Source organism: Suncus etruscus, chromosome 2, assembly GCF_024139225.1.
Source record: "Suncus etruscus isolate mSunEtr1 chromosome 2, mSunEtr1.pri.cur, whole genome shotgun sequence".
NCBI lineage: Eukaryota > Metazoa > Chordata > Mammalia > Eulipotyphla > Soricidae > Suncus > Suncus etruscus.
The window spans coordinates 95107227-95126152 of record NC_064849.1 but is presented as its reverse complement, the minus strand read 5'-3'; the positions used below and the strand labels follow the sequence as shown (position 1 = coordinate 95126152).

At 50.8% G+C, this 18926-nt stretch overlaps 1 protein-coding gene across 1 annotated transcript; it reads left to right on the top strand.

Annotated features, from left to right (window-relative positions):
• Positions 1-3578: 3578 nt before the first annotated feature.
• Positions 3579-18687, top strand: PLCXD1 (phosphatidylinositol specific phospholipase C X domain containing 1). The gene is made up of 8 exons (XM_049768568.1): positions 3579-3815; positions 3984-4088; positions 10124-10250; positions 11487-11623; positions 13845-13973; positions 15415-15570; positions 16011-16194; positions 18156-18687. The coding sequence occupies exons 3-8, from the start codon at positions 10175-10177 to the stop codon at positions 18392-18394; spliced, it is 921 nt and encodes a 306-aa protein (XP_049624525.1). The 5' UTR covers positions 3579-3815; positions 3984-4088; positions 10124-10174; the 3' UTR covers positions 18395-18687.
• The last annotated feature ends 239 nt before the right edge of the window (positions 18688-18926 follow it).

The following is an 18926-nucleotide window of genomic DNA, read 5'->3' as shown; positions in this document are numbered from 1 at the left end:
ATTGGAACCAAATTGTAGAGAAGCTGGTTTTTTTCTTAGTGAAGCTGTTTTATAAATATAGGAAACATATTAAGTAAAAACACTCTAATAGTACACACATTTTTCAAATTATAAAGGAAACAATACATTTCTCTTAGTATATAACAGTGTTAGTTAATGGAAGCTGCATTTTTTCCTTTTTTCTTTTTTCTTTTTTTTTTTTTTTTGCTTTTTGGGCCACACCCGGTGACGCTCAGGGGTTACTCCTGGCTATGCACTCAGAAGTCGCTCCTGAGTGCATATGGGACACCGGGGGATCGAACCGCGGTCCATCCAAGGCTAGCGCAGGCAAGGCAGACACCTTACCTCTAGCGTCACCGCCTGGCCCCGGAAGCTGCATTTTTAAATCCAAGCCTATTTTCTTAGTGGTTTATCTGTTTTGTTTTGAGGTTTTTGCTGGGGTTTTTTTGTTTGTTTGTTTTTGGATTTTTGATTGTTGGGCTACACCCGGTGATGCTCAGGGGTTACTCCTGGCTATGCGCTCAGAAATAGCTCCTGGGTTGGGGGAACCATATGGGATGCTGGGGATCGAACCAAGGTCGATCCTGGATCAGCCACGTGAAAGGCAAATGCCCTACTGCTGCACTATTGCTCCGGCTCTGGTTTTTGCTGTTTTTGTTTTTGTTTTGTTTAGATAACTCCTGGGGTTTCTCAAATAGGCAACTTACTGGATATGATTAAACTCATTTATATATTATTAACTAACTTTTATGAAATAGTGGCTAAATATAAAAAACATGAAGAGGGACCTGGGTGATAGCACCGTGAGTAGGGCATTTGTCTCTCAGAGGCCAACCCAGATTCAATCTCTAGCATTCCATATAGTCCCCTCCCTGCCAGAAGTAATTTCTGAGTGAGTGCAGAGCCAGGAGTAACTCCTCTGCACTGCTAGGTGTGGCCCCAAAACAAACAGATAAAAAAGATAAAGAACAATTATAACTTCCCATAGTCTTTGAAGCTGAATGACTGTAAAATAACACATCCGATTTCCATGAAGCAAAGCCACATGCTATATCCAGGTCTTTTGTTTGTTTGTTTGTTTTGTTGTTTGTTTTTGGGTCACACCCAGTGGTGTTCAGGGGTTACTTCTGGCTCTTCGCTCAGAAACAGCTCCTGGCAGGCACAGAGGGAGGGAGGGACGAATGGAGGGGAAGGAAGGGAGGGGGAGGAAGGAAGGAAGAAAGGAAGGAAGGAAGGAAGGAAGGAAGGAAGGAAGGAAGGAAGGAAGGAAGGAAGGAAGGAAGGAAGGAAGGGAGGGAGGGAGGGAGGGAGGGAGGGAGGGAGGGAGGGAGGGAGGGAAGGAACAGGTAGGGCATATCAAAATGGTAGTCTTGTTTGGGACTATACCTGGGTCTTAGGGGCTACTTCAGTGCGAGGTGCTCCCTTCTGGAAGTGTTCAGAGGAACAGAAGGTATTGTCTTCCAACATATGTTCCAGTTCTACCCTAGAAGTATACTAAAATTTTAAATAACAAGGATTTTTAGGGCCAGAGTGGTAGCACAGAGAGATAATCGAATGTTTCATATGTGGGAGACCTGGATTTAATCTCTGGCACCACATGGTTTCCTGAATACCACTGGTAGTGACCCTTAACAATGTGCGAGAGTGGTCTTTGAACCTAGCCAGGAGTGTCCTCTTCCCCCAAAATAATGCCAACAACCTCTAAGGACAGTTCTCTAAAAGGCAGCTCACCTGCACTGTGGCTCTTCTCCCCACCCCAGAGCAATACCAATGACCCAGCAGCTTTACTCCTTATGGATGCTCCATTTCTGTGAATGAGGGTCCTTCCCAGCCTCCTCAGTGCACCCTCATCATCTCTTGGTTTTGTTTTGGGCCACACCTGGTGATACTTAGGGTTCCTCCTGGCTCTGCACTGGGGAAATCAGTCCTAGTGAGCTCAGGGGATCATGTGGGATTCCAGGGATCAAATCCTGGTGGGTTGCATGCAAGGCCAGAGCTCTGCCAAACTGTACTATCGTTCCGGCCTCATCATCTCCAGTTCCAAATATGATTTTGGGCTTGGGTTCTGAAGGTCAGGATTCAGCCTAGGCTATTGGGGACATAATTTTCCACATACACATACACATATTTAATGCAATTAGTTTTCTGATGTTTTGCACAGAGAAACTTCTGGCCTGATGAGAGGTTTACATTTTGGACACTTCCTGCCCCTATTCTTGTTCTATGAATTACCCTTGGGAAGCTGGTGGGTATCAGAGCTTCTCAGCCACTCTAGGACCCAGCACACCTGACATGGCCCTTACACAGGGTAGCCAGGCAGGCCTGGCCAAACACAGTGCTGTCCCGCATCAGGACTGAGAAGTGAAACACAGAGATCAGAGCCAGTGGAACAAGAGCACAGAATTTCACAGTGAAGAGAAGACCCTGGCTAGGGCACAGAGAAAGAGCTAGATAGCTTTAAAGAGACAGAGAAATGAGTAATATTGGCCCAGTGTATGGATGCCTTTATCTAAAAGCTAATAATAAATTTAGCAAGATGAATTACACCATAAAATGGAATAATAAATATAAACTTGCATATCGTTAAAATAGCACAATATGTGTTGTGAAACTAGTTGAGAGAACAATTATTCGATAGTGGAGGTATGTAAAGAGATAAAGTTGTTTGTTTCTTTTAATTACGGGGGGACACTGTGAGAATACATGCTAATATATTTTACTTTCTTGCCAAAACAGACAAGTTTTAAGGAAAAATTTACGGGGCAGCAGGGACAGAGACAGGAAGGGTGAAGATGAAGATGGGGTCCCACCAGTGGGTCATGCCATCCACTGCCGGAGGTCACAACTCTTTTGGGAACAGAACAAGAGCCACTCCGGGGCTGAAGAGCCGGACACTAGAAGCAGGACTGAGTTTGCTCACCGGACTGAGTGACCGCAGCGATGATGCAACCGGAGGCCACACAGGTGGCCAAGAGGCCAGAAGGTTCAGTGGCCGGCAGGCTGGGCCTGCCCAAGTGCCTCCCCGGAGCCACTCCGCTTCGGACACGGCAAGTCATCCTCGGGAGCAGCGTGGCTGGCGGGGAATCGCTGCGCACCTACCGCAGTGCGGCGCGCGCGGGCTGGCGGAGCGGGTCGGGTCGGGTCGGGTCGGCCCGGCTGGTCCGGACTGTGCGGGGCGGGAACAGCGACGGTGCCACCTCCCCCAGCGGGAGGCGCGGGTTAGGCCCAATCAGCGCTGCCCCGCCGGGGCCTGAAGAAGGGCAGGTGGGAGCCGCGGGGTCCCGGGGAGGTGAGTGCCGGGGTCTCCGCTAGCTTTAGCGCACTATCTTGCGCCTTGATCCAAGCTGGGAGCGGGGACCCTCTGCCTTGCGCCCTGATCCAGGCTGTGGGCTGAGAGACTCTGCCATGCGCCCTGACCCCCGCAGGCAGCCTCTGCCTTGCGCTCTGATCTCGGCTGGGAGTAGGCAGCCTCAGTCTTGCGCCCTGTGTCTGGCTGTGAGCGGGGACCCTCTGCCTTGCGCCCTGATCCAGGCTGTGGGCTGAGAGACTCTGCCATGCGCCCTGACCCCCGCAGGCAGCCTTAGCCTTGCGCCCTAATCCGGGCTATGAGCCGGAGCCTCTGCCTTACTCCCTGATCCCGGCTGTGTGCGGGGAGCCGGTCCCTGCAGAGCATCTCTGCCCAGATCTGCAGCTCACCGAGGCCCACTGCCCCGCCGCGCTCCGGACCTGCGTCCCCGGCCCCGTGCATGGCTGTTTTGCTTTGCCTTCCCGAAGGTTCCGCGCCTTGGCCGTGAATGCTCGTTTGGGAATGCTGGGTGGGTTTGTCCACGCCCGCCAGTCTCACCAGGAGGCATTGCAGAGCGCGCAGCGTGCGTGCGGGTCGGGTCATACAGATGGGAGGTGGTGGGTGCCTCACCTGGAAGGCAGCTAGCTGAGCAGAACAGGAGCCGGCGCCTTGGGAAACCAGCTCTGTGCTCACCCAGCCAGGCCAAAGGACACCCAGCCCAGGAGGAGGCTGGGCCCAGCGGGAGGACAGCGGGGTCGGGGATCACCAGGACGTCGCCACCGCCGGAACCCGTGAGATCCAGGTGGGTCGGTCAGCATGTCAGTACCGGGCAGAGAGGCTGACAGAGGTCAGCACCCTGCAGGGCAGGACAGGCCCAGAGTCTCGTCCTGGGCGGCCTCACAATGCTGATGGCCTGGCTGCAGCGGGCACAGGGATGGACAGTCTCAGTGGTCAGTGTGGGAGTCACACTGTGGGGCTGCCCTGATGGCTAGAGGCGTTCAGCAGTGTTGATGGTGTGGACCAGGCTTTACAAGGTTGGAAACCTTTAGTGTGATGGTCACCATGAAACCGCTGTCAACCAGCAGAGGGGACCGTTACTATAGAGAAGCCAGGATTGCTCCGATGGGGAGGTCGCTGTAGAGAGGGAATTGTTTTGGTGGTGGGACTGTTACTGTAATGAGGGGACAATATAGGTGGGACTGTTGATACTGTGAGGGACTATTTCTGAAGTGAAGGGACTGATTAGGTGGGACTATTGCTGTAGTGAGACGACTGATGTCATAGCAGACTATTTCTGTACAGAGTGTTGCTCTTATAAGTATAGTTATAACAAAGATAACTTCTGACCATAAGTTCCCTGCCCTAGAGTTGGAGAAAAGGAAGTCCCTGGAGAAGTAGAAAGAAGGGGATGTGGGGGCCAGAGAGATAAAACAGTGGGTAGGACATTTGCCTTGCAAGCCGCAGACCGTGGTTCAATTCCTGGCACCCCATATGGTTCCCCAGGCACTGTCATGTCTAATTCCTGAGCTCAGAGCCAGGAATAACGCCTGAGCACCATGTAGACCAGGGATCCTCAAACTTTTAAAACAGGGGGCCAGTTCACTGTCTCTCAGATCGTTGGAGAGCTGGACTATAGTTTAAAAAAAAAAAACCGAACTATAGTGGTCATGGGCTGTAGTTTGAAGACCCCAGCCTGAGACTGAGAGGAGGAGCTGAGAGACAGAGAGGAGAGTCAGAGAGTGTGGCGCACAACCCACACATGAGCACTGCAGGCTTGGACGAGTCAGCTGCTAAGCAAGACAGGCAGCCGCAGGGAAAAAAAAAACAGCCAGCGGGCCAGATAAACGTCATCGGTGGGCTGCATGTGGTCTGTGGACTGTAGCTTGTGAACCCCTGATGTAGAAAGAAGAAAAAGAAGAAGAGGAGGAGGGTGAGTGGAGGAGGAGGGGGGAGAAGGGAGGGGGGAAGAGGAAGAGTAGCAGGGGGAGGAGGAAGAAGGGAGGGGAGGAGGAGGTGGGGAGGAGGAGGAGAAGGAAAAGGAGGCAATGGCATGGCTTGCCATTTGAGTCCAGGCTGTGCAGGTTGTGCTGAGTGCACAGAATCCTGTAGGTTCTCAGCCTGGCCCTGGGGACAGTCACAGTTGGGCTGTGCAAGGTTGGGAGAATTGAGGGTATTAACTTTGGAGATAGCACAAGTTACCTGATGGTGTGCAGGGACTTGAACCTGGCTCAGCCAAATGCAAAACCAGCACCTGAGCCCCTGCACTTCTCTGCTCCAGGAGCCCTCAATTTAGTTCAGGGAAAGTGTTTCCCAGTAGCTAAAATGATCTGAAACTTCCAAGGACCCACACCATGGCCCAGCATACGGTTCATTCACATCCCAGGTGGCAGCCCAGGATGAGGCTGGAGCTGCTCAAGGTGCTGGAGGAGGAGCCAGGCTCTGTAGCAGGTGGCAGTGCGCAGGGAAGCAGCTGGGTCCTCCAAGGGAGGTGGGGAGGCTGAGTGCTGAATGAACCTGGTGTAGAGTAGACAGACCCTCTGAACGGGGTTTTCTGTTTCCTGGATGCACAAAGGTGGCTGTTACAGAGACTGTTGACTGTTATCTGGCTGTGTAACTGAGGTATGCTGGTCTGTTACTGAGAAGAGGGGTGACTTGCAGAGACCCAGACAGGTCCTGCATTGTTGCATTAAATAATTAACGATGGTGGTGGATGGAGAAGGATGGATGGAGGGATCTTTCTCTGCCATCCCAGGCCACGTGGCTCCGCAACCCCCATCCAGCTGGCGGGTCCCAGGTTTAGGTGAACGGTGGAATCAGACTCATCCAGAGACAGGCATCAGGAAGCATCAACTTTATTCATACCCTATCCACCACATGTGTGGCCTCTATCATAACCTTTCAAGCATTCAGTCATTCTTAGCTAGCCCTGCATCTTAACTCCTTTCAGCCATCTTCCCTTTGACCTCCATGCTGGCTAAAGACCAAAAGAGCAGAGCTCCTGGACTGCACTGGGGAGAGAAACCCAGGAAGTTCTCTGGTCCTTGGTCCCACATGGGACCAGGAGGTCCACAAAAGGCCAGAAACTGACGAAACAGTGGGTTTTCTCACTAGAAGCCTGAGTAATTCTCGGACCCCCAGTTAAGAATTTAGAATCAGGGGCCGGAGAGATAGCATGGAGGTAAGGCGTTTGCCTTTCATGCAGGAGGTCATTGGTTCGAATCCCGGCGCCCCATATGGTCCCTGTGCCTGCCAGGAGCAATTTCTGAGCCTGGAGCCAGAAATAACCCCTGAGCACTGCCGGGTGTGACCCAAAAACCACAAAAAAAAAAAAAAAAGAATTTAGAATCAGGCTCACTGCTGAAAAGGGATTCATGTTGGCAGATATAATTCAGAACAATCCAGAGGATTATTTGGGTTTATTCCTCGTTCATCTCATTGCAGAGCAACTCTAGGGTCCAGGAAAGCTATCAAAAGAGAATAATCTCCCCTAGGTTTGATTTTTGTTTGACAATGTGGTTACAACCATACTAAAGTTTATAGTATTTTTGTACAAAGTTCCTGTCCCATCACAGCGAATGTACTCACAGTCTATCTCCATTATGTGCCACCTCAAATAATGGGACCAGAGATGTACCTCAAATAATGGGACCAGAGATGCACTGGATGGGCCAGGCCACACCCAATATGGCTTCCTGGTGCTTCCTGGCTCTGCTCAGGGTCAATCCCAAAGTACTTGGGTGACCACACAATGCTGGGGATTGAATTCAGGTCAGCCTCTCACAAAGCAAGCACTTTACCCGCTTCCAGCCTTCCGTTTTTTTTTTTTTAATAATTTTTATTGTGACCGAGGTGAATTACAAATCTTTTACAATTAATATTTAAGGTACATAGTGACAGTGAATCAGGGCTATTCCCACCACCAGTGTTATCCTCTCTTAACCCCAGTTCCCAGTTTGCATCCCATATCTCTCTCATTTGCCTCCTGGACTGCTAGTGTAACTGCTCCCCTCTGTGTATAGCTTGTTGTAGACTGTTATCTTGATTCTGTTGTCATTGACTTTGGGTTTGGTGTTTGAGTTTGATCATTTTTTATTTCCACTCAATGTTCATACAACTGTTTGGTTATGGTACCCTCTATTTTTTGCCCCTCAATTCATGCGGCAGAACAAGATGGTTCAAGTTATGTGATTCTGTTGGGAAAATAAAGAGAAAAAAAAAACAAAACTGGGAGGATTCTGTTTAGAGGTTATAAATATCAATTTAAAAGAAGAAAGGGAAAAAAGAAGAAAAACAAAACAAAGTAATAAAGCAACTACAAAAAGGCACCCAGATACTAAAAACGACCACCATCATACAATAACCACGAGAATGAAAGAATATTAAAAAATATATAAAAATAATAAAAAGGAAGATAAAAAGAAAGAAAAATATAAAAGAGAAGAAAAAAGAAATAAGAAGAAGAAAAAAGAAAAAAACAAAGGAAGGAGGGGCTGGTATGGCAAGGTTTTGTGCTTTTTTTTTTTTTTTGCATAGGCACAGTAAGTATTGAGGAAATTAGAAAAGGAATTCCCTTGGCCTAAGAGATACAGGGTTTCTCTGCCCTTGAAGCATACTGTCATGGGAACAACTACAGGCTCCATACTCACTCATTATCACACACCAAGGTCTTTTTATGGTGCCAGGAAACTTTCTGTTCAGTTGTGGATAATATCACACACCTCTGTAGCTAGAGATCTTGATATTTGCGCAGATCATAGGATGAAGGCTAGGATAGAGTCTTTACGGTTCTAGAAGTTCTGCTCCATCACTGTTGAAATCAGTCTTCTGTAATTAGTAGCCTCCCTGTTTCTATTTAAAATAAATATCTTTGGGGCCGGAGAGATAGCACAGCGATAGGGCATTTACCTTGCATGAGGCCGACCCGGGACAAACCTGGGTTCGATTCCCAGCATCTCATATGGTCGCCCAAATCTGCCAGGGACTATTTCTGAGCACAGAGCCAGGAGTAACCTCTGAGCACTGTCAGGTGTGGCCCAAAAACCTAAATAAATAAAATAAATATCTTTGAGCCAGAGGGAGATCTCAATGGGAAGAGCACATGTGTTGCAAGCAGGAAGCTGGGTATGATCCTTTGGACTGCACAGTCCTCAGAACGCCACTCGTAGGGGCCATCATGCACAAACCTAGGAGCTGTCCCTGAGCACTGCAGAGTGGACCTTTGAGCACAGATCAGGGAGTCCCCTGAGCCTTCCAGGAGTAACCCCTGAGTGGTGCTGGGTGTGGGCCAAAAAAAAAAAAAAAGACTTGTAACATGGACTGGAATTCAGATTAGCACCTTACTGACTGTTATCTGACACCATGGACACCAGCTAATGTCACTTGAGTGACAGTTTTGGGTCCCTCATTTCTTTTTTGTTTTGTTTTGTTTTTGGCCACACCCAGTGGTGCTCAAGGGGTTACTCCTGGCTTTGCACTCAGTAATTGTTTCTATTAGGATTGTGAAACCACATGGGATGCCAGGAATCAAATCCAGGTCCGTCCTGAGTCAGCTGCATGCAAGGCAAACGCCCTACTGCTGTGCTATCTCTCTGGCCCCTGGGTCCCTCGTGTCCGAGTGACTGTCACATGGTGATTCTGAAGGGGAGGCAGAGAGGTAGGCTCTGAGCTGGCTAACAGATCAAGTGAGACTTGGTCCACTCATGTATGTATCCTGCACCCCAGTTCTTCCCATAAGTCTCAGTCACAACGGAGCTGAATCCTCATTGCTGTATTATTCTCAACTTCATTAAAATTGGCTTCTTCAACAATGTGTATCTGGGGCCAGAAACAGTCTGGAGGACTGGCTCTATGCCTGGCATGCACAAGGCCCTGAGTTCCATCCTGGCACCCCACGGCCAGCCAAGTACATAGGAGTAACCCTGGGCGCCCCCTGCTCCACCAAGGAGGCCACGTGGCTATGTAAAGAGTAAACCAGCAAGACCTAGTAAGGGCCTTTCTTTACACAGACATATTCTGAGATATGGAATTGGGTTGTGGGTGTGTTTCATTCCCTGGTGGCACCTCACAGGTTCCAAGTTGATAACAGGGAGCCTGGGTCTTGGACAGGGAGACTTCAGCATTGGATGGGGGGGGCGGGGTCAGGGCCTACCCATTGCACCCCAGGGGCCTGATGAATATCTGTGGGCCCAGTGCAGTCTGCTCTGGAGTCTGCCATTCTGATGCTCACTGCCCGCAGCACCTCCAGCACACTTGGCCCTGCTGCTAGGCCCTCAGTGGGAGCCCTAAGAATGCGTCCAGGCCCCCATCACCTCTCGTCCATGTGTTTTTGGAACATCAGGGAGATGATGCATTCCACATCTTCAAAGTAAACCACAGAGACCCCAGAGTTCACAGTGTCCCCAAAGTGGACCATATCCTGCTATATCCTCATTTTTCAGACAGCAGTGATGAATTCACAAAGCAAGTGTCATCTCACTGCCCCTTCAGGCTGTTTTCCAGAGTGACATGCAGGTCAGGATGTGCCTGCATTCTTTCACCAGTCTCTGTTTCTGGTTCCTTCCAGTCAGACACCTCTGCCCTGAAGCACTGGGCCAGGCTGGGGGTGAGAACACACCACCCCAGGGCCGTGAGCACGGGACTGCAGACCCTGGAGCATGGGGCCTGGTTAGGCTTGGGGCCTGACCTCCCTTGCTATCTGGCTCTGCCTCTCCACCCTGCTCTCCTGTGACCCTCCTCCTGCTTTTGTCTTTTCAGGGAGATTTGTTGGATCCTTTTCTCACTTACATCCACTGTGGAGACACCACTTTCCACGCAGCAGACTCTCATTTCTTTCCTCAGGTCCCAGGGTAATTGCGCACATCTGAAAGCTTCCACAGCCTGCCCTGCCCCATGGACAATGCAGACTGGATGTCAGCCCTGTGCCCTGGTCTCTGGGATGTGCCCCTTCACCATCTCTCCATCCCAGGTGAGCCTGTGTGCTCCACAGGTCTGTCCTAGACCCACTACTGCATATGTATTCATATGTGTTACTCATGTATGTACATCATACACGAACAACACAACAACACCCTTCCAGCTGTTCACATGGTGAGTGTACTAGAGGATGGCTGTGGGCAGGACCTGTATAGGGGTCCAGAGTCTCCTTCAGTCAGACAATGTGGGCATCTGCTATGTCTAGGTTTTGACGCCTTCCCTCAGGTACATGGGAACTCTTCAGCTCCTGAAGCCGTAGCATCCATGGCAGTCTGACCCCAGTTTGATACACCTGGGGGACACTTTCCATGAAAACAGGGATCCCAGACCCAAGCCCTTCCTAGGACAGGGGCCTCAAGGATGGACACACAAGGCTGGTGGTGGGCCTGGGTCACAGCAGGAAGGGTCTGGGAAAGGGGTGTATCCCCAGGAGAGAGATCTGTCTCAGACTTGGCCCAGGGCCCAAAGCAGGGAGGACTCAGGACACAGGTCATAGCAGGGAGGACTCAGGATTCATGTCAGTGCAGGAAGGACTTGGGTCATAAATCAGGGAGAACTCGGGCTTACGTCACAGCAGGAAAAACTCGGGAATCATGTCAGAGTCCTGGAGGTTAGGGGTCAGTGTCACAGCTCTGGAAGAACAGACAAGATTAAGCTATTTTTATGACTCACATCTATAAAGGATGTGAAGAAGATACAGCCCCCTCCAAGTGTCACAGCAGTCCAGAGAAGGAGCAGTAGGCACACCCTGCATGTTGTGGTGTGTAGGAAGCGATGGGATGACAACCCGTCTGTTGAAATGCTGTTGCACTTCCTGCCTCACCTCCCCTCCTGGAAACCTCCTACATGGGTGGGGTATGGGGAATTCTAAGGCCTGGCCATACTGGCCACTTCTGTGGATTCTGGCATGATAATGATAGGCAGAGGTGATTTGAGGTCTCCGGTATTATGATGACCTCACAGTGAATTAGCATTCTCTCTATGGTCACTTCAGCCTAGCCTGCACTGGCTCCAGCTGTAGACTTGAAGGGGCACTTAAGGTGGGAGGTGATTTCTCTCATCAGGAGCACAGAGGACAGGATGATTTCTTACATTTGTCCTTGGCATCATTGGTTTCCACCTTGAGTTTAACTGCTAGGGAATCCATAAGCCTGCTTCACATCCCTGTTCTGGACAGACAGTTCCTGCCACTGTCCACCCGACTGTGGCAATGCCCCTATCTCCCCAGGGAGCCACGACACCATGACCTACTGCTTGAACAAAAAGTCCCCCATTTCCCGTAACGAGTCCTGGCTGCTGCAGCTTCTGGGCAAGGTCCTGCCATGTGTCACCCGCCCTGTGGTGCTGAAGTGGTCCATCACCCAGGTAAGAGCTGTGGGTCAGGGTTCTAGGAGGGAGAGCAAAGCTGCACATGAGAAGAGAGGAGCTGGCTCTGAAGGCACCAGAAGCCGAGACGGGGGATAGTCTGGAGGGCTCAGAGGGACAAGCATCAGGGTTCTGCAGCCACTCAGGACTGTGTTATTCTAGAAAATATGTAGGCATCTTCCCATCCTTTCTGAGCTGTTCCAGGCCCTGGGAACTTACCTGAGCAAGTTTGGAGGCATCTTCAGAAGGTTTGTGCTCACTTCAGAAAGACGAGAAAGAACTGACCCATTGGCGTTTCATGAGCTGCAGAGCAGCCAGCAGGACCAGCTTGCTTGTGGGGCTTGGTAGAGTTGGAGGCCTGCAGCAAGGTTCTTAATCACCCAGGCCGGGGGTGTGAGCATCTTCTATGCTTGGCACCATGCACAGGCAGAACCAGAGAGTAGGGCCATGAGACAACTGCACAACAGCAATGCAGGCCCTTGGCACAGTCCCTCCACTGCCAGGGGTCCTCAAACTTTTTAAACAGGGGGCCAGTTCACTGTCCTTCAGACTGTTGGAGGGCCAGATTATAGTAAAAACAAAAATTATGAACAAATTTCTATGCACACTGCATATATCTTATTTAGAAGTGAAGAAACAAAATGGGAATAAATACAATATGTGGCCCGAGGGCCGTAGTTTGAGGACCATTGCTCCACTCTGTACGGGGCTGGCCCCTCTACAGTTCCCTCAGGTCTCTATCTTACCCCCTCTCTAATGGTTTTGCTGGCCCCAGAGCCCTATGAGGAGCCCATGATGCTGGGTCACAGCCACAGACTGCTGGAGATGATGTTCCATCATTTCAATCACTAAGGTTTTTAATTAAGATTAAGGTTCTTAATCACACGGCGGAAAGGAAAGGAAAGTAGCTTTTTTTTTTTTTTGGTTTTTGGGCCACACCCGGCGATGCTCAGGGGTTACTCCTGGCTGTCTGCTCAGAAATAGCTCCTGGCAGGCACGGGGGACCATATGGGACACCGGGATTTGAACCAACCACCTTTGGTCCTGGATCGGCTGCTTGCAAGGCAAACACCGCTGTGCTATCTCTCCGGGCCCAGGAAAGTAGCTTTATTCCTGCCTAGAGGACCTCATCCCATCCCCCTGTCTATGAGGAAATATCTGGCTGACCACCCAGTGTTCTTCTGCCCGAAGTAGGCATAGGGATTACTCTTTTTTTTTTTTTTTTTTGGTTTTTGGGCCACACCTGGTAACGCTCAGGGGTTACTCCTGGCTATGTGCTCAGAAGTTGCTCCTGGCTTGGGGGACCATATGGGACACCGGGGGATCGAACCGCGGTTCGTCCAAGGCTAGCGCAGGCAAGGCAGGCACCTTACCTTTAGCGCCACCGCCCAGCCCCTGATTACTCTTGATAGACTCAGAGGTCTTTATAGAATGCCAGAGATTGAACCATGGTCAGTTTCATGTAAGGCAAGCACTTTACCCACTCCAGTATCTCCAGTTCCTCTGCAGTTCTTTTATGTGGAAGGTTGTTTTTCTTGATTTCCACTCTGATTTCCATTCTGCTTTGTGTGTGTGTGTGTGTGTGTGTGTGTGTGTGTGTGTGTGTGTTTGTGTGTGTGGGGGTGTTGGATCACACCCGGCAGTTCTCAGGAATTACTCCTGGCTCTGTACTCAAAAATTGCTCCTGGCAGGCTTGGGGGACCATATGGGATGGCAGGAATCAAACTGGGGTCCATCCTGGGTTGGCCACATGCAAGGCAAATAAGGCAAATGCCCTATCGCTGTGCTATTGCTCCAGCCCCTCCACTCTGATTTCTGGCCCTTTCTAGTGTTACTTGTGAATGAAGACAGCTGAGTCCCAACCTCGAGAATTTAGGAGGGTGCACAAAAGCCTAATGCAAGAGCCTAGCTGATGGTGGCCCCACCATTACTGAGACCTGGGGCCCCTTCCTAGAGATTCTACTTCCTAGGAAGGCAGATCCCTGCAGGCAGGACCTGAGACCAAAGTGAGGGTCAAGCCAACATTCACAGCAGAGACAGGGCTGCCCTAGCTGCTCCCTTAGACATGCCCTGTGTCGCCTGGAAAGTTGCCTCCAACATAAGGCCTAAGTGGTGACCCACTCCAGATGACAATGTACCCGTTGGGCGTTCCTCTGACAGCTGGTGATGAGCTGGATTGGGAGTGGCTGTGCTGGCAGATAGGAGTCCCCTCCACCCACAGGCGCTGAATGTCACAGAGCAGCTGGATGCGGGGGTGCGATACCTAGACCTGCGTGTCGCTCACATGCTGGAGGGGTCTGAGAAGAATCTGCACTTTGTCCACATGGTGTACACAACTGTGCTGGTGGAGGTAACCCTGGGAGCTCTCCTGGGCACTGCAGAATGTCCTTTCCACTCTCAGGTGGCTGGCCCTATGTGGTGGGCTGGGCCCAAGCAGATAAGTCATCTCCTCAGTCTCTGAGTCTACTCCAGAGAAAAGGGGCCTGGCCCGACTGTTGAGAATTGAGTTCTGGCCGTCTACACCTGCAGGCACCAAATTGTGGGCTGTGTGTACCACAGGCACTGAATTTTGGGCTGTGTGCTCTTCGGGCACCAAGTTCTGATCATTGCTTCTTGGAGCTATATTCAGACTCTGCTTCTCCTACAGCTCCTGGGTTTTCACAAACATGGGCTTGATCTGTCTTCTTGCCTCAGCTTTACATGTTTTCCCTCTGTTTTTCTTTGGCTGCTAGGTGACACCACCCTATCATGCTCCTGAGTCCCCTGTGCTCACTGCGATCCCCCAGGAACTTGGGATTGAAGGTGCTCTTCACTCTGCATGTCTTATTCCTGAGAGCTTCTGAGCTTTGCTTTCCTACACTGCCCATTTGCAGTGAGCATACTTCCACTGGGCATACAACTCACATATACACACTCAAAATCACAGGTACATATGTGTACAAGCAAGAGAACACATACACTCCGTGTATGGTAAGTCACACATGGTAAGTCATCACACATTCATGTGTGCACTGAGGGGAATGCAATGTGTTTCCCATACTCACATAGATTCATATATGCACACTCGTAAAAATCACCCCACGTGCAGTATCTGTAAGTCCAGGTGAATGAGTCTGAATCAGGGTCACATATGGAAAAATCCAAACTAGGCCGAGTTAAACATGTGTAGTCTGGCAGTCTTTTACCTTGTATCTTCTGCAAGCTGCCTACCAGAATTGCCATTTTATTGAGTTCTGAGACCATCCCCAGGTGGGGCAGTAAGGGCATAGGAAGGACAGATAGTTCAGGCTATCCTGAGCCAGTCCAGCTCAGGTTTACATATAAGACAACCTTTGTTTTGGGTGAAACCAAGTGGGAAGCAAACAGATACAAAGAAATCAGGAATTAACTTTGTTTTGGGTAAAATAAGGTGTAGTCCAACACACACTCATGCACAATCACACTTATACAAATGCCCTTTTAGGCATGCGCAAACTCGTGTGCACGCATGCGTGCATGAACTCACATGCACACATACACACACTTGTGCATACATACACTCATACTCATGTATGCACGAGCACTCACACATGCACACACACTCACACTAGTGCACACGTTTGCTTCTCTGTGTAGAGCGGTGATGTGGTGGCATCTGGCATTGGCGAGTCTTGGTAAGGCTGTCCTGCAGGCACCGCTACCACGCTTGCTTGAGGCAGGGCTGAGACATGTATCCAGCAGGTCTGCTTGGGACAGCCCTGGGCTGGGGGAGCCTCCTTCTGCCCACAGACCTAACTCAACCCCTCCTTCAGGACACGCTCACCGAGATCTCTGAGTGGCTGGAGAGCCACCCCCGGGAGGTGGTCATCCTGGCCTGCAGGAACTTTGAGGGAATGACAGATGATCTGCATGAGTACCTGGTGGGCTGCATCAAGAACATCTTTGGGGACATGCTGTGCCCACGAGGGGTGAGAAGGACCTCCCTCATCTGTGGGCTGTGGCTGATTCAGCGAGCAGTCTCCACCGCATGAGCATGTTTGGCTCAGTTGCAGTTGTGCTGAGATGGCTGGGGGTGGGAGTGGGTACAGGAGGGAGGGAGACAAGTAACTGGGTGCAAAGTCAACCTGGTCCTCAGCAAGAAAGGGACGGTATGGTGAAAAAAGAATGAAGGGACGGGATGAAAAGATAGGATGGGGAGAAGGCAGGATAGAAGGACAGGATGGAGGGATGGGACAAAGGGGACAGGATAGAGAGACAGGATAGAGGGGGAACTGATACCCAGATTTCCTGATGTTTTGTGTCTTGGACACTCCTAACATCTCACAGGTACCCAGTAGCCACTTCCCCCATCACACATCCCAGTAACTTTGCTCCCTGTGTCACAGAAACTCCAAATCCTTCCCTACAGGAGGTGCCAACACTGCGTCAACTGTGGGCACAAGGGCAGCAGGTGGTCCTGTCCTATGAGGAGGAGGGTACTGTGAGCCGACATCCCGAGCTGTGGCCTGGGATCCCCTACTGGTGGGGCAACAAGGTGAAGCCCCAGGACCTGGTCTGCTACCTGGAGCAGATGAAGAGCTGTGGGCGCCCAGGTGAGACTTGTAGCAGATGTCCAGGTTCCACTGGATACACGTCCTAGCAGTCATGGCATGTGACATTGCTCCTGGTCCCATGCTACAGTGTCCTGAGTTTGCCTCTATCTTCAGGGAAGGAAACATGAGAGAACCAAGTATGCCATGTGCAGACACCTGCACGTATGGCCATTCATATGTGAGGGCACACTCACATAGGTCTCTGTTTACATGCACATATGGACATACAGTGGACACATGCACACACATGGAGTCACGCTAAGGAGTGTCAGATTTGCTGCATCTGCCCTGAGATTAAAGTTATAATCAACATCAGGATCCCCGTCCTTTGCCCCAGGGTTGGGTAGTTGAAGGAAGCCCCCCTCACACACGGCCCAGGTTTGGTGATTGCAGGCTCTATCCACTTCATACACGTGCCCCACTCTACCTGCTACACATACATGTCCTTACGTATGATAGCCAGGCTCAAACCTGGGCCTCCTGCATAAAAGCATGTGCTCCAGCCTTGGGTCACCTCTCCAGCCCACTACTCTAGCGTTTTGGTTGTGAATTGCTACAGACCTCCATTGGTAATAGGGAATGACACTCTCCCAGATTTCACTGCTTCACCTGCAGGGGATGAAGGGACTGTGCCTTGGTAATCAGCCCTGGCTTAAGTACTTTATATTCGTGGTTAATGTCCGTTGTTCTATTTCTGTGACTCAGACCTGGTGGCTGAGCCCTGTGCTGTTGGAACCTGAGATTGTGGTGACCCCCACTCACCACATTTCCGTTGAGTCAACATGCCCTAGACTCATGTCTGAAAAACAAGCCGAAGGGCTCACTCCTATTATGCAAACATGTCTGGTGGTATGTGACAGGTATACCCCTTCTTGTGACAGTGGGTTCCTAAACCCTGGTCCCACCAGAGTGCCCACCCCATCTTCCTCCAGGCCGTGCTGGCCTTGATTTTTGTTCACCACCTCATTCTTGTGGAATGATTCACTGTGGTGACACTATTCACTTGGCTTTTGATTTCTACTCGAGGTCAATCCCTTCAGTGTTCAGTGACCATGTGGTGTCAGGGATTCAACCCAGGCCTCTGTCCATAAAGCCTGTATCAGCCTCTGAGCCATCTGCCTGGTGCTGTTCAGGGCCAGGTGGGTGGAAAGTCAAAGGAGAGGGCTGTTAGGGGCTTGGTGCTGGCATCTCAGCTGGCTGGAATTTGGAATCTGTGGGTCCCACTTCATGGCTGAGATATTTAAAAGTCAGTGCCCAGGACAGGCAGTGTGCAAACCGTGATTGTGGGATGAGTGGCTCGTGGCCAGGGGACTGTCACTTACCTGAAAAGAAAGGAAGCCCTTGCAGCAATGTGATGTGCCCAGAAAATACAAAGGTTCCAAAAGGCCAGAGAGAAAGTGATACACAGTCGGGACCCACCACCAGGAAGCATTCAGAACAGGCACTTCTACAGACAGGAAGTAGCTCCTGGTGCTAAGGCTAGAGCAGCTGGGTGTGGTCTCTGTTCAGAGGCTGTAGGGGTGATAACCACGAGGTGCAATGTGTGAACTGCCACTGAATTTACTGCTTGATATGGAGAATCTCATTTTCACTAGTAAGTAAATTGCTTGATAATGAAAATGTTGAATTTTTTTATTTTTGTTATTTTGGGCCATACCTGGCTGTGCTCAGGGGTTACTCCTGGCTCTGCACTCTGGAATCACTCCTGGCAGGCTTGGGGTAGGGGGAACATATGAGATGCCAGGGATCAAACTGGGGTCAGCTGTGTATAAGGTAAATGTCCTCCCTAACATAGCAAATGCTGTGCTATTGCTACAGCCCCAAAAATGTTCAACTTTTTACATCTCCATGATCTGGAAAGCAGTGGTGGGTTCAGATGTAGCTGGAGGGTTGGGGTGACATGGATGAGAACTTCCTCTCTCGCAGTGTGTACTGTCCTGAGCCCAGAACTTGTGTTTCAGCTGGGCTGTTTGTGGCAGGGATCAATCTGACGGAGAACCTGGAGTATGTCCTTGTGCACCCCTCCAAGTCCCTCAAGAAGATGACGCTCCCCAACCTGCCGTACTTGTGCTCCTGGGTCCGAGAGCAGCAGCCTGGCCCAGCGGGCAGCTGCACCAACATCATCGCTGGAGACTTCATTGGTGCTGACACTTTTGTCAACGATGTCATCAGGCTCAATGACAAGCTGCTGGAGTGCTGACTGCTTCCACCTCTGTCTCGGGGGTGGGGGACGGGACATAGGAGCTTTAGCAGTAGGGTAGGGACTCTGCTGACTAGCCCTGGAGGCCCATGATGGGAGCTGGGCTCCCCAGTGCTGAGAGCCTCTCTGGACTGCAGTTCTGATCATGCTGCTGATAAAAGGCAGTATCAGGTTTGCCAGGCCGTGTGGCCTCAGAGGAGAGCTAGGCATGCCTGCTGGGGCGGGTAAAGTCTGAGAGCTGTGGGGCCGTGGGGCCCCAGAGTAGAGCTGGGTGTGTCTGCCAGCTACCAGGCTGTTTGTACTCATGAGTTGGAAAAGGGTAGGGGTGTCAGGGCTCCCTGAAAAAGTCACACTGGGAAGCACAAAGGTTCTCCCCTCACTGCAATCTTGAGGAAGCTGCTGATGGAGAGATGTGGGGAGTTCTTGCCAGAAATGAGGTTAAGTACCCCTTCACCTGGCCCATCCCTTTTCCCAGAGACCTCCCAGGACACATCAGTAGGTGTGAGGAAGCCAGGGTCAGGGGTGTTTCAGG

Coding starts and splice junctions, on each gene's coding strand:
- PLCXD1 (XM_049768568.1), top strand. CDS start 10,175: ATGGACAATGCAGACTGGATGTCAGCCCTGTGCCCTGGTCTCTGGGAT. Junction 13,974..15,414: donor ACACAACTGTGCTGGTGGAG/GTAACCCTGGGA, acceptor CCCCTCCTTCAG/GACACGCTCACCGAGATCTC. Junction 16,195..18,155: donor GAAGAGCTGTGGGCGCCCAG/GTGAGACTTGTA, acceptor CTTGTGTTTCAG/CTGGGCTGTTTGTGGCAGGG.